General features: G+C 44.2%; 1 protein-coding gene across 1 annotated transcript in view; it reads right to left on the minus strand.

Annotated features, from left to right (window-relative positions):
* The window catches only part of CCDC81 (coiled-coil domain containing 81), a 794,710-nt gene that overhangs the window by 703,646 nt on the left and 74,877 nt on the right, over positions 1-16,187 (minus strand). The window contains exon 2 of the mRNA XM_069639737.1: positions 5,804-5,865. Within this exon, the coding sequence (XP_069495838.1) occupies positions 5,804-5,865 (62 nt within the window). The remainder of the gene's footprint in view (positions 1-5,803; positions 5,866-16,187) is intronic.

The following is a 16,187-nucleotide window of genomic DNA, read 5'->3' on the forward strand; positions in this document are numbered from 1 at the left end:
TCGAGCCTCTTTCCCTCGCCATCCGGCGGTGTAGTCGATGTCAATGCCGATGCCCCCCCCCCGCCTTCTTCCTGGCCGCCACCGATCGGTCCCTTTTTTGCCAGCGTCGTGGACGGGTTCTTGAGGAGGGAGAGCCCCTCGTCTCAGATATCATCCAGTAGAGGTACCGCGAGGACCGTCTTCCTCTTGGTCTCTCGACGTTGATAGAGGAACCCCTCCTTCTTTTCTTCGGGGCAGAGCTGGAAAAGCTCGGATGCCCTGGAGATCATCGCTTGGAAGGATCCAATCTCATTGGGCGGGGTCAAGCCCGTGGAGTAGGGGACGACGGGAGGTCCACCCGCCGTCGCCGCCCTCGTCGTCCGTGCCTGTCGTGGCTGTGTCCTTGCGCGTGTCATCCCCGCGGACTGTGGACGGGGAGGAGGGTTGAGCAGGCCTCGAGGGCTGGAAGAGTGCAGGAGGATGTGTTCTTCTCCTCTTGGGTGGTGGAGATCCCGACGGCCCTGCCCCGGGCTCCTCCGTCGGGCCTGGCTCCGGCTCCTCCATCGGGGGTAAAGGCAATCTAGTCCTTATTTCAGAGCATAAGGATTGAATTGCCATCAAAATGGCCGCCGAGTTGTCCTGTGGCACTGGCTGCGACCTCCTTGATAGAGGCCTTGGCTGGCAGAATCAATGCCTTAGTCACCGACTGCGTGCTTGTGGACTTCACCTTGGGGGAGGGCTCCCCGCCTGGCTCCCCCTCAGTCGAAATCTTCGAGATCGACCAGGGCCTCTCCAGAAGCTTGGCCGGGTTCTCGGATTTCCTCTTAGCTGAGCCAGAGCGTTGGCTCGTGATCGATGGCGCCGGGGAGGATGCGCCCTGCCTGGCAGCCGAGGAGCCCGACCGTTCGGCGCTCCAGGTGCCCGTGGACTCGCGGTGCTTAGCCTTCTGTTGGGCCCCCGTCGCCAGGGACAGGACTTAGAAGACAGCTCGGATTTCTTCTTTTTCTTCTCACCTGACAGGCTCTTTCCCTCGAGCCAGTTGGCGAGACGAAGATGGCGGTCCCTCATGGTCCGCTACGACATGTTCCCGCAAAATGCACAGTCCTCCTCCACGTGCGTTTTGTCCTTGTGAAGACAGTAGAGGGATAAGGAATGCTCGTCTTCCTTGAACACGTTCTGCAGCTGGCATCCAGGGCAGGCCCTGAACAGCTTCCCGGGCGTCGAGCTCCCTTTCTCCTGGGCCATGTCCGGGGTAGGCCTCAGAAACTTCTGGAAACCTCCAAAAGCATCGTTCGACGAAATCTTCACCCTTGAGGGGCATAGAAACTTCCGAAACGGGTCCCCGTTGATCGGATGTAAAGACGGTGGAGCTTGAGGCTCAATTTAACCGAAAAATGAGAAATTCTCTTTGAAAAAGTGCGAAAACGCAGCAAAAGCTCGAGAGCTACAGCACAAGGACTCCCAACACTTGAACATGCGGTAAAAATCTGAGGATGGCTGCCAGAGGCGCGGCTAGGTGAGAGGGCAGTCATTGGCTGTGGGCAGTATGACCCAGAGATCAGTGATTGGTTACTACTAGGAAAGACAGATCAGAAACAAAACTGATACTGATTTTTTTCTGTACAGAGGATTCCCAGCCTGACGACGGGGAATATTCATGAGCATGTGAATCCATGCCAGACCCCATGCTGGAGAATTTTTGCCACCAATTAGTCATGTATTCTGGGCTATTTGTAGCCTAGATAATATATTTTTAAAATAACGTTTTTGTACAATGCACTACTGTAGTTAATCCTGGAAGTGACTGTTACTCCATCAAAAATGGCCCTGTGTTTCAGGGATAGATCAGATGGAACCTTTCCATGAATGAATGTCATGCAGTTAAGGGGAAATCCATAATCACTCAGGGAGTGCTTACATTTTTACCAACAGAGAGTGCGTACTAGACAAATTGACTGCGTTTCTCAGAGGGCCCCTTATAAATTGCCTATAAATAATTAGAACACCCTAGTGGTGTTTCTAGGATGCTGAGTGGTCAATCTGCGGGCTATGCGGACTGGTATAGCCTGCAGATTGATTACAGCCCGTAGTTTGGGCTGCAACAAAGCTGTCTGAAATACACGTTCCCAGAGCAACGTGTGCACGTAGGAGCACAGAAGTGAAGGAAAGCAATAGAAACGCTTTCCAAGTGTCAGGCTCACGTACCTGAAAGGAAATGAAAGAAAACAATTTGCCTGCGTTTCAAATTGAAATGAGGCTGACATGAGCAGTGCAGCGTAAGAGGGAACGTATGGAGAACTTTATATGTACCAAGGAAATGAGAGGATTTGTTGCAGACACTGATGAATGTTCAGTGGAGCCTAAGAATGTCAATGGGGAAAAGTGCACAGAAAGGTAAGTAAATGAATTGGCTGTTAAGTGAATGCATGTTCATGTTGAGCTAGTAGAAGTTTATTTAATTGCATATTTGTGTGGAGTAGGTACTGTCTAACATTTGTGTACTGAGGGAGTGGGGGTGCGGGGGGGAAGCACACCTGAAGTAAAATTAATTGGAACAGGGGGCAAGCATACCCACACCTGAATCCACTTTAAAACCATACTCCTCCCACCCTAGCACCTTCCACCACCCAATTAAAAAAATGAAACGTGTTTAATTGAAGTACAAAAAATGTCTGCAACATTTATTTACCATTTTGCAATTTTTTGTACTTCAATTAAACATGTCTCATTTATTCTACTTTAATTAAACAGTGAGGGTGTTCTAATAGCTTTATAGACCTGCAGCGAGGGCCCCACCAGGTGGTATGGCCCCTCATATCTCGTTAAAGGCCATTGATTTGCTCGGGCCATTAACTCGGTCTGCAGGGCCCATAACGCCCGGTACGGCCCTTGCTGCAGGTCTATAAAGCTATATTAAATAACTGTGCAGGGGTTTGAGGGGTCAGAAATGAGTGTTGGATAGAGGCCTCTCTGTCATTATTCTAAAGAGAGTTTCCCTTCCTAGGAAACTAAAACTAAAGATCAGTCTGTGTCTCATTGTGCAAACCGTCCTTGTGTCCAAAACTTATCTGACCCTCACACTAAAATGGAACAATCAAAAAGGTGTAAGGTAAGTGTCTCTGGTTTTGATTTAGCAATAAGTGTGAAAAAGTAAGATATGAGAAATTCAACAAACAGGCCTTGAATCCAGGAGGTTGTTCCCTTCCCCTCGGTTGTTTCAGGTAGAATGGCAAAAGTGTCCTCTTCAAATAATGATTCCTTAAGAATAGTAGAAATGTCTCTTTCATATAACACTTTCTTAAGGATGGCAAAAAGTGTCGTTTGAAGAATAGCAAAAGTGTCTCTTTTATACAACATCTTTTCAAGGATGGCATGGATGGCAAAAGTGTCTTTTTAAACAATGATTCTTCAACATTAGTAGAAATGGTGTTTCGGCCAACACTTTCTTGAGGATGGCAAAAGGTGTCTTTGCCAAAGAAATTTTCAAAGATGATAAGGATGGCAACAGTGTCTTTTCAAACAATAATTCCTCGGAATCAGTAGAAATGTCTTTTCCACACAACACTTTCTTAGCGATGGTTTTCCTGGTATACTCCCCTGCCAGGAATACTTCTGGGTTTTGCAGATCCCCTGGTAAACTCTCTTGTCAGGTATCTTTCTCCCAAAGGCTCACTGCCAAATGTGTGTCTTTCAGCAGGACTTCCTACAATGTTCTGTTTTAGTATAACACAGTTGTACTCCTTCACTGTTTATACTGTATTGCCTTGAGGTACTACTTGTTCCAACTTTCCCCATATCGACAACTCATATATGGAGACTTGTTCAAGTTCTGTCTGTTAACTTTTTCACTAGTATTTGTTTGCTTGTGGCAATACTTGTTTCAATTTTCCCCAAACTGAAAATGTACATCTCCTTTGTGGAGACTTGCACATGTTCTGCCTTTCAACTCCTTCATTAATGTTCATTTGCTGGTAATGACATTTACTCCAACTTTCTCCATATTGACTTCTCCTATGATGATTTGTGTACATTCTGGCTTTCTAATTTACTTAGTCGGTATTCAAATAAAGTTTTCAATTGTTCATATACCTTTCGGCACACCCTGTGGTCCCCAACACCTATGGCCAGACACACTGGTGTTCAATGGTGTTTCCGAATTGCGGCACTTTTAAGCAGCAAAGTCTTTCCTCTGGAACCCTCATTCAGTTCTCTTGCCGGTGCTGCATTCCTTAGTCGGTAGAACTGTTACTGCTCACCAAAACTGCATCCCCAACAGCTTTGCTGCTGCTGCCGCCGGCCTTTCAGCGGTCCCTCCAAGGCATCAGCTGTGCTTCTCCTGGTCTCACGCCTTTCCGGTAAACTATGCTCAAAAGCGGTTGCTTGAAAGCACCTGCCTCTCAGTGTGTGTTCTGTTTCTGTGCGTCTGCCTCTGCCTTCAGGTCAACTTCCCGCTTCACCCGCTCTGCATCCGTCTTCTCCATCTCCACTTCTCAACTGCAGATGTTCACTATCTTTAAATGTCCCCTGAGTCTGATTTTTATTATAACAACTAGACCGCACATTTAGTTTGGTGTTTCTTTCAATCCACATTGACTCCTTCTTCCTCTTCCTCGTCTCATTACTTGAGGCTTCATATGAGTTGGAGTCCATAGTAATTTTGGATCTTTTAAAGTTATATTGTTTTAGATCTTTTTTTAATTCAAAACCATCAGAGAAAGGAGATGTGTGCAATGGTATGAATAATGTTCTGGTCAGATTGTATTGCAGGAAGGGGTTTCTAGATCTTACAATGAGAGGGACTTGAAAAATGACAACAAGCCATTAAGAATTCAGGAATTATGAGGTCTTCACTTCTGGGAAGGGAAGACTACTGCATCTCTCCCGATGGGGTCATCACATCTCCCAGACATCCTTCTCCTCCCATGTGATCCTCCCTCATAATACCACTCCCAGGGTCAGGATCAGGTAGCGTCTGCCGTCCTCTGGCCTCATGGGAGGAAATCTTTGACTGGGGATCAGTGATGACTCCAGAGGATTCATCACAGGGGGTTGACAGCTGATGAATGCCCTCATCCCATTATGGCTGAAAAGAATAAAGGCCATGTTTTAAACAAGCAACTGTAGCCAGGTTCCTTTACTCCATAAAGGTTATGGATTCTCTGTATACAGCACACAAAAGTGCCATTTTAGCTAAGGTGTTGGACTTTCATAAATATCCCCTTTCCCTCCTCTCCTCTACTTTTCTACTCTTCAGGAAAAAGTGTGCCTTAAGGTACTTGTGAAGTATGCACTACTAAGCCTTCAAGCTCACATTATGATCAAATCCATATGAAAATTCAACTTGTTTAGTTTCCCACTAGGTATTTTCCTACGCTAGTGCATCACGTCCTCTCCACAATCCCATTGGACATCAGTGACAAAATGCATCGACAGGGCTATATTTCTCAGCTCCAAAACTATTTCCATTCTCTGACATACTGAGGCAGTGAAGCATCTTCGGATGAATGTCCAGGTTCCCATGTACACTATTATGGGCTGTATCTGTTTTCTTTAGCATCGGTTGCAAAGAAATGACTCAACCATAACAACCCAAAATTAGGGTGCTGGTGATACCTGGATATATCTTGCTCAGGCTCCCTTTGTCTGTAATTAAATAGATGTCATGTGGAAGGCCATTGGCTAGGAATTAAAGGGACATACAGGGAATCTACAGTATACAGACAATAAATACAGTCACTTTAACATTACTCATTTTCGGGAGATCCTCCAAGTAATAGCTCCACCCTTTTTGTTGGTGAGATCTCACCCACTATAAATATCCTACCTTCTGCAGGGCCATTTGTCGTTCAATGAACTCAGACACACATCCCCAGATAGTACTGACATCTGAAATGAAATGTAAAGAGGTGAAATGTATTACAATTCAAACATGTATTAGAGAATCAGCAAAGCAATATAATAATTTTGTATACAATGTTGGCTGGAAATTATAGTTTTATTTTATTAAGTGCATTATAAGTTTATCTAACCTTCAAGGGCCCCAGAGTGCTCTATATATCCATGGGACAAACAAGTGGTACAATAATATATAACACAACATTTTATGTAGTAAGCAAGGTACATGTCACAAAGTAGTACCTATGATAGTTTGCATAGCTCTTGGGAAATGCAACAGGGAATGTGGACAAGGATGCTTGCAAAACCTGGAATTTTTAATAAAAATGGAATGCCACTTTATAACATACTTACAAAATACAAGGGAAAAAGCTAGTGTGTAACACGTTTTTTCATAACTAAAGATAAGGAAAGTCATCAAATAGTCTGTTTTAATAATACAAAGTGGTAGTCTACTCAGCGACTTTGGCTGTTATAAGGTTAGTCTTGACAACAGTATTTTGTATCTGAACAGTAGGTACAATGCAAAGGCTGTAACTGCATGCGTATTTTAACATTTGGCACTTTCATTGTTTTTATTGTATTACTGTTGCTTTTTTTTAATAAAGATGATGTAAGATTACGTAAAAACCAAAAATACAATAACTAAAACCTCAAGCATGATTCAACTGTAAAGGTTAAATAAATAGTTATGACTTCTGCATTGGTAGATCATGTCCCTCTTTGAACAGACTCCTTGAATATCCATTCTCTTGGTACCAAGAGTGCAGCATTGTTTGCAAAGCATAGGAACAACATGGAAGCCTTAACTGAGAGAATGGAGAGATGGTGGTTGGGGCACCGGTAGGAGGATTGACATGGTATAAAAGGTACACATGTCACCAAGGTGACTAACTTGTACTTACTTGTACATCCTGCCCCCTTCATCCAGACTCATGGGATAGTTCATCGCCATACTGAAGCAATGACTGACTCTTATCATATGGAAATGGCATTGAGCACCTCAGAAATACTGTTTAAGATTAAGGACTCAATGAAATAATTGGAGGCCAAGATTGGCTCAGTTGGTGCAGGAGTCTTGTTACTGAAGCAGAAACGGCACAAGGTTTTCCCAAAGATACGGAGGCATAGGAAAAATATCACAGATGAAAGACACACTTCAAGATTTTAAATATCAGGTGAAAAAACTACACCAACTTATGAAGCAACTGGAACCTAGATGCTGGCAAAGGGAGGCCAAAGTAGAGTAATATCTGCCTATTTTCTTGTTTTTTGTTGTGTGTGTCTTGTGTGCGCTACTATACCTACAGGCCTGTGCTAATGCGCTATATAAATATAAAGAAATTAATATTATTGTATGTCCTCCAAATTTCTGGTTTGTTCATTCTCGGCCATTCCGCTTTTACGCTCCTGTTGGTTGGAGGAATGATTGCGCATTGAAGACAACCTGGTGCCTTATAGCTGAAGCCCAAGCAGATGTGGTGGGCTTGGGAGAGAGAGACAGAAAGGTGACAGCAAATACTTTGAAATTAATCAGTCGAGGTCGGAGCTGGAACAATATCGAAGGCATTCAAAGTGATGATTAAGAGGAGAGTGTACATCAACAGATAACAGATGTGGTGAGGGAAGAGGTGCTGTGAGATTTACTTAAAATTGAATGAGGGGTAAGGGAGATTGAGTGAAGAGCAATAGGTTCTACTGATGACACAAACTAACCAATTGATGCAAAAGTAAGATTGCAAGAAACCCAGCTCAGGTTGGAATCCCAAGATTGCATGAGGTACAGAACTAGGATGCTTGAAGAAGAGGACACATCAGCAGAAATACTGACATGGATTCTACGACCGGAAGCATCCAGGGATAGAATAGTGGTGCTTCGAGACGAGGGGGAGTGCACCACTACAGACAACGGCCCATAAGTACAACATTCAGGAAATACTAGCAGACATTGGGCCTCTTTACAAGTTTGGTGGTATCCCGCCAGTAGATACCACCAAACTGTATTACTGTTACAGGCACTCGATCCAGCAGTATTACTACTGGATCACGAGTGCCAGCAACAGTTGTAAATCCCCATTCCATGGAGTCCCATTGGACTGCCGGATTATTATACAAGTGCCGGTAATACCAGCTATTTGTGCCGGTAATGTGCCTGATTTACCTCCAGCTTTTAGCTGGAGACAAATCAGGGGCTCCACCAGCGAACCTGTAGTTGGCCAGTGCGTTAATGTACTGGTAAGCGTTAATACCGGCACGTTATTACCGTAACAGCCAATTTATAATGATGCCCTTTATATTCCCAGCATCTGATTTCAGATGGTAAGCAAATAACAGAATTATTGCAGAAAGCTGATGTTCAAAAACTATAGGACAATGATAGTGACATGTTTGATGAGCCACCATCACATCAAGAAATTACACTTATATTAGAGGGACTTTCTAAAGGAAAGGCAGCAGGCATCAATTGGCTACAGTCCATTTCTATGCAGCCTCGAGATATATATATATATATATATATATATATATATATATATATATATATATACAGTGACTCCAGAGTAAAGCCAGGTAAAAAAAGCCCCTTGTTGCACATTGTATAGGTCACTATCATTGTTAAACAGTGATTTGAAAATCCTCAGGGATATTCTAGCAAACAGACTGCAGAGAGTGATTAAAAATAGTCCACCTGATCAATTAAGCTGCATCATGAGAAGAAATATAACAATAAATATAAGGCACTCTTTTTGTCAGAGCATACAGAGATAACAGCCGATGAAGCTCACGTGGCCTATCTCGATGCAGAGATGGCCTTTGGTTCAGGAGGGTGGGAGTACATTCTGGCTGCCCTTGAACATATGAACTATGACCCGAACATTCAACGATGGCTAAATTGATTATTGAACAAACCCACAGGAAGGATTAAAACTGGCAAAGAGATATCAGCTATTTGGGAACTTGGAAGAGGCATGATGCAAGAATCTCTCCTGTCGCCACTACTTATTGTGGTGGCATTAGAATGTTTGGCCTACCATCAAAGGTGTCAGTAGAAAGGGGCATTGTGCTAATGGTAAGTTACACGTAGTATTATATTTGAATGACCTGTTGCTGTTTATGCCAGAATAGTCTTATTCGCTTTAAACATTAGAGTTGGAAAGATTTGGCCTCATCACAAAGCGTAATATTAATTAGACAAAATTGGGCTTTTTTCCCACTGGGACATTCAGCCCACTTGAGCATGGAACTGCTGCCTACATGACAAATCTGGTGGGGTTGGGATTCCTTCATATATCTTGGTATACAGATATTACAGTATAGGAATGAGCTAATAGATCTGATGCAAAGGACAACTGACTGGATTACAAATTCAATAGAGCTTTGGGACAAAGTACCAATGGTGATACTGGATAGCATGGCCATTGCGAGAATTCTTTTTTTGCCCAGAAGAACAAATTACTTATCCCTAGTAATGTTCTTTCAACTGGATTTTCCTTCCACGTATTCCGCATCTTTGATATCTTCCATCCGGCATCAGCTGCTTCAGAAAGTTTTTTCTCAGCAGAGGGCACCGTGCGTCGTCGACTTGTGCCCCTCGGCGGCCTCCATTCGCTGGAGCATGACATCACCGACTGTATATATAGCACAAACTGCACCTGTTATTTCAGTTCTAATTTTTCCTCTCTGAAAAGCACAGACGTTCACAATGCAGTGGAATGACCAGACGATGGAGGAGAGGATGGTGTAATAAATAATGTTTTGCGAAAGTATGAAGAGAGGACCAGGTTGCAGCACTACATATGTCCTGCATTGGAAACCCTCTCTATAAAGCTGATGAAGTAGCCATACATCGAGTGTGCCTGTAATCCAAATGGGACGACTTTAATCGAGACTTTGCCAATATCCCCCAGTAAGTATTTCAGGGGTGTAACTGGTATGTGCATGTCTAGAATGCATGTCTAAAATGTCCTCTAACCTGGCGGCCTCTTCCTCCCAGAATTCTGGGGTTTTGCATTTGGGGCCGCATGTCTGGGTCGCCAGACCATATTTTGCCATCTTGCTTGGGGTTATATGAAGGTGGTTCAACAGCTTGAATTGTATCAGCCTGAAACTGGCGCACAGGGAGACTGCCTTAGTAAACTGGCAGTATCTTGTCTATTGCGCATCATCAATGGTCATGTTCAGGTCTCGCTCCCATTTAGCCTTCATTGTATTCAGGTCGGGAGAAGTGGTGGAAGTTAAAAGGTAAGAAGCACAATCTTTTGTGCCTGATGAAATTACCGACCTTTAGAAGAAAGGAAGGGTGGACCCTCAACACAACCTTCACCTTGTAAAAAGGTGGTAAAGTTAGGCTTACAAGATAGAGCTCTAAGAGCCGAGGTAATGGCAGTTAAGAAGACAGTTTTGGGGGTCATTAATGAAGGGGTTCAAACGGAGCGCCAATGAGGAATTTTAACACCAGGTTCAGATCCTAGATGGGAACAATGAACGGAACAAGAGGGAAAACATTAGTTCGCCCCTTCAGAAATTGGACCACAATAGGGATCTTAAATGCTTAAAAATAGACAGCGCTGCCAGATAGCCTTTTGCAGTCGCAACTTGCAGCCCCTGATGGGCCAAATGAAGTAGAAAAGACAACACCACCAGTGTGTCGCAGGTTAAAAGGTCTATATGCTTAGCTCTGCATCAACTGAAAAATATGCTCCAACTGCAGCAGTACAGAGACTTTGTTGCTAGTCTTCTGACCAAAAGCAACATCTCCATTACGTTTTCCGGGAGGTCCCTTGTATCTTAGCCAGGCGTGAAAGTTCAGAGTCCTGATTTTTGGATGCGAACCCCCACCCTTTTGCAAGAGCATATCCTCTCTTTCGGGACGATGAATTGGAGGGCAGATGGACATGTCCTGAAGGTGCGGGTATCACATCCTCATAGCCCAATCTGGAACAATCAGGATCATGGTTTCCCAAACTTCCTGAACCTTCTGATGACGTGAGGAATTACAAGGACTGGATGAAATGCATATAAGAGTGGAAATACCATGGAGCATAACAGGTTGAACTTCATGTTAACACTGGACACAAACAGATCCACTTGAGGGGTTCCCCAAAGGGCGAAGATCTCTTGAAAGGCTTCCTGAGCTAGTTCCCACTCGTGAGAGACTGTGTTCTGCCTGCTCAGAACGTCTGCCACCATGAACTCCTCTCCGGCCAGGTGAACAGCCACGAGAGACAATTCTTCTTGCAGTACTCAAAACTAGAGCTGCATTGCCTCTGTGCACAGTGGTAGCGACGCTGCGCCTCCTCTTTTGTTGATGTAATGATGGCCACTGGGTTGTCCATCATTATCAGGACATTTTATACCCATGCAGAGGGCAGAAAGGCCATCACCGGTAGTCTGATTACCCTCAGCTCCAAAAGGGTGATGTTAAGTTTGGACTCTGATGGAGACCAACGACCTCTGATTGTCAGATCGCTGGTGTGGGCTCCCAAACCTGTGAGGGAAGCCTGAGTAACTATTGTTATTTCTGGTCATGGTTGCCAAAAGGGTCCCTCCTTCAACATGTTCTCCTTGCAGGCCCACCACAGGAGATACTGCATGACCTTGCTCACGACCTGAAGTAGATATGTCATTCTGCTAGAGAGCTGTGACCACTGTGATCTGAGGGCCCATTGAAGAGACCTCATTCTCAGACTGGCCTCTGGCACCAGACAAATGCAGGATTCCAGGAGACTGGGAAACCCTAGACAATCTAACGCTGGTAGACATGGGTTATTCTGAAACTTCATGACCATCTGCTAAATGAGATGAGCCCTCAACTCGGGTGGCAAGGTTTTCCCGGAGGAAGCATCCAGGACTGCTCCAATGAAAGGAAGCTTTTGAGACGGTATCATGGGGGACTTCTTGAAATTGAGGGAGAAGCCCAGCTTGTGAAGAGAGTGGCAGGTGACGCTGAGATGCTCCAGGACCTGTTTGGGGGAACAGGCCCTAATCAGCCAATCGTCCAGGAAAGCGTAGATGTGAATCCCCGCACCCCCTGATACTTGCTGCCACTACATCATTAACTTGGTGAAAACCCTCTGGCAGAGTTGAGCTGAATGGCAGAACCCAAAACTGAAAATGATAACTGCCAATGGTGAACCTCAGGTACTTCCTGTGATTGTGATGGATACGCACATGACAGTAAGCATCTTGAAGGTCTAATGATACCATCATATACTGGAGCTAGGATTTGTGAGAGAGTAACCATCTTGAACTTGTCTTTCCTGAGGAACTTGTCTTTCCTGAGGAACTTGTTGAAGCATCTCAAGTCCAGGATGGGCCTCATCCCTCTGCCCTTATTGGGGATCCAAAATTAAGGGGAGTAGCACACTTGGTTCCTCTCTGCCACAGGCACTGGATCTTTGGCATCTTTCTCCAACAGGGTCTCAATCTCCTGCAGAAGGAGAGGATGTGGAACCTTTAGGGAGTGGCTCTCTGGTGGAAATTGGGAGGCCTTCTCAAGAAAGGGAGGCACTAACCCTGGGCTCCAGTTTACAGGGCACAAGCATCGGAAGGAATGCCTCGCCATTCTTCCAAATGCTGAGTCAACCTGCCCCCCACTACAGTCCTGTGGACCAAAGCCTTGGAGCGGTTTTGTGTTTTTTAAAATTAATGCGTATGGCTAATAGAATTAAGCCTTTTGCATTCATATCACCACAAATGAAAACAAAAATTAAAACAACCAACTACACTTTACATATAAAATCAACAATATTAAAAATCATCCAACAATTCATATACTACTAGTTAGTATTATACAGCTAATTATTAAATACCTATTCAGATTAGGTTATTAAAATGAATACAAGTTACCATTCAAGTACATATCCCTAGCCCATTAATTAGCCCATTAATAACTGTAATCTAACTCAGTGGCTGTTCAATACGCAATTAACCATGACAATTATTAGACTTTTGGGAGTTTCAAATCCTTTCAGTGCCTCTGCCTTAGAATTAGTGTACCTTGTATACTCCCCCAGACATGGATTGCGGCTGCAATAATCACAAGGGACTCTGCAGCCACAATCATGGACCAAAACTGATCTGTTACAATGCTGCCTGGCAGTGTGAAAAAACGTTAATTCCTGGACATAAAATAGCATATCCAGGTGTCACAGGTTTGCATCACATTCAAACTGAGTAGAACTTTAGACTGACATTGGCAATGTATGAACAACACAACAGAGGTGACCTGCTGTGAGAGATGAGGTGGTTTGCCATAAAAAGGATATGATAGGCACTTTGCAACTGCTCAGTGAAAATGGTGTTATTCATTTCTGAGCTTCTATTGTGGTTCACATTGGACCTACATCTGATCCCGTCACATCTACACCCATCAGTGGTAAGAAATAATTTTCTTGAGTACCGGAAGGAACAGCACCGAAGGAATGAGTCACGAAGAATCTCTAAGTGTGCTTGATATGTTGGTGGCTATGATGAATTGCCATTTGTCAAGGGCGTGAAAGCCCTGGCTTTTTTTATTGTTATTACTTAATAAAATGATGCGGGTAATTCCATCTCGAAAAGGGTAATCTGCTGATCATAAACTCCATGCCAAAAGAATAGTGTGTATCTGTGCCCTGCTGCATCAATTTGCTGAGCTGCATTGATTGCTATAGCAGTTGAATAAAGCAGGTACAGAGGACACAAGCACCCATTTGACACCCCGCAATGACAGCAAAGTCTATGCTGTGCAGGGGCTGCATTTAAGATACTCACCCCTGTACCAAAACTATAATGATAATAAGTAGGCCATGATAATGGCAGGGTAGCTTCTAAAATAAGCCCTACTTATAATCATTGCAGTCACATCTAGTTTGATATCATATGTGTCAGCTCCTGTGAGCCGCCTTAGCTGTGGAAGGTGATGTGTATTCTGGCCAGTGACAGGACATGCCTCCTCTTTGATTTCTTTGTGAGAGTAGGTAACACCTTACTCCAGAGATAGCCGCACAATAGGCAGTTGTCCTTGGCCCATGCATCAAAGGAGCACACCCATTCAAAGGGAGTAGCCTCACACCAGGGTGCTGCATTTCTAAAGGCCTTTGATCCTAATGAGAAGGGGTGGGGTTAATGTAGACAGGAGAGCTTGGTAAAGTTGGGGAAGGCCTCCACCATCTTGTTTCTCTCCTTCCTGTCCCTTTCACTTTCTCTAGAACAAAGCACTTTGAGTGTGATGTCAGAAGGGCAAAGTCCACTTCTTTTAAGAAAAGGGATTGCACCACTAAGTCAGGGTAGCGTTAGTCCATGGCAGTCCTTTTCCAGAGTCCTCCCATTGTGAGGTGTAGACGGGTGTTCCAAGGCAGAAGTGAGCTCTGTCCCCTAACCATCCACAGGGACCATTGGGGTGACTCTGTTGCTGAAAAAAGACCTACCTCTTTGCAAGCCACAGTGTTACCCAGGACCTCACCGTGTTGAAAGACCCCTGCAGTTGTGTGCGAGCCTCCCGCGTGTTTGGGAGCATGGCAAAAGGACTCATCTTGTCCCTGAGCCCCTGGATTGGGACTCACAGCACCAGAGCCAAGACAGCTCGGATTCAAGGTTTTTCACTGCTGACCAGTTTACAGCCCTATGTCAAGAACCGTTCGACACTCTTGAACCACCAGGACCCTAAATTGCTGCCGTTTGAACTCTCCCAATCTTCTAATTGCTTGCACAGGACCAGGATGTCTGATTCGGCATTGCCGGACCACTAAGAACTGCAAAAAATAACTATTGACTGCTAACTGCCCTCCTTGGTCCTTGTTTGGGCAGATGTGACTAGTTAGGTCACTTGTATGCCTTGTGCACCCATGAACATATCCTTTTAAAGCGCATTGTGGTCTTTTAACTGCTTTTTCTCCCCCTGTCTCATTACCTTCAGTGCTTCATCGATTCTATCTTTGTATATTCTGTGTTCCTTCCATAGGGGTGGGTTTTTACGAAAGATGTCTGCCATGCACTCCTCCTCCTTCTCGTCAGTTCGCCTTGTTGCATGCCTGCATGTGATTTTCATCAAGGTGTACAACAAATGGGTTCATATGGAATCCACCTTGGTTTTACACCTGGTCAAGACCAGGCAGATTCCATAGGAATCCATTAGTAAAGCCCATTGGCAAAACGTATTTGTAGGTAGCGTTTACTTTTCCACGAGACAACTCTTTCCTTGCCAACTCCGCCTTGTGGAACTATAAAATTGCATGCAGGGTTCCCCACAGTACATGAATACTAATGTTGAAGGTCTTCTGCATGCAATGCAGATTTCATGTAAAATTACCCGCTTAGAAAGATGCTTGGGAAGATTTTATAATTCAGAGGATAAAGTTCTTTACAGAAGATAGTTGCGATTATATCAGTTGGAGGTGCAGGTATCTCTTCTCCTATCTCGAGCGCATCAAATGCAACCAAAGAACCTTTCTCCTGTTGGGGAGTACATTCAACGCCCCCAACGTGCATTAAAGTACAAGCTTCGAAAGTTTCTTTAAAGCAAGGCAGGGACATACAGAAACAACCCCATTCATGTAGAAACTCCCTTTATAGGTCCAAATGCACACCAGCAACAGTATGGCAGCAAGCAAAATCCTTGACGAGAATTAAGCTATAAGCTGCAAACCATATACATGAGTATACACACCTGTTCCTATGGAGTATAATAACATGTAACACTAATTAGGAAACCATTAGGGGTACTAATAACGGTGGTGAATGAAAGCAAGCTTTAAGAATAATTCAATAAACAATACATAGGTAGGTCTCAAGAGAAAACTCAGCCATGCCTATAGCCAAGAAGCATCATGAATTAGCAGAAAATACCAGCCAGGCCTTTACAAAAGTCCACATACATGAAGACAGCCTCTATCAGCAGAGCTGAATGCTGCACATTGATTTGACAAGATGGGCGGTCGAACACAATCCGAAAACTTGATTCTATTCTAGGCAGTGAGACCATAAAAAGGCAACAAAGAAATAACAGACCCTAGAGCTAAGAAACAGTCACTGCTCACGGATTGGTTGAGACACATCAGCTTAGCCGAGTTCCCAAGCTCATGTTCAAAAGACATAACAAATGAGGTTCCTAACCAGTACATCAAAATCTAATACAATGAAGGACACACTTTGGCTGGGCTAAAACAATGAGCAGCAAGAAAGCATGTGCATCAATGAAGTATGATCGAGGTACAACAGTGCCCTCTGTAGGGAAACTATTTGTAAATAATACCAACCACCCAGACGATAGCCATATAAAACACCATTGCAAATACAGACACTGGTGACCTCTTAAGAAGATTTATCAAGGTACC

This window comes from Ambystoma mexicanum, chromosome 7q, assembly GCF_040938575.1.
Source record: "Ambystoma mexicanum isolate Mex_15411 chromosome 7q, UKY_AmexF1_1, whole genome shotgun sequence".
Lineage (NCBI taxonomy): Eukaryota > Metazoa > Chordata > Amphibia > Caudata > Ambystomatidae > Ambystoma > Ambystoma mexicanum.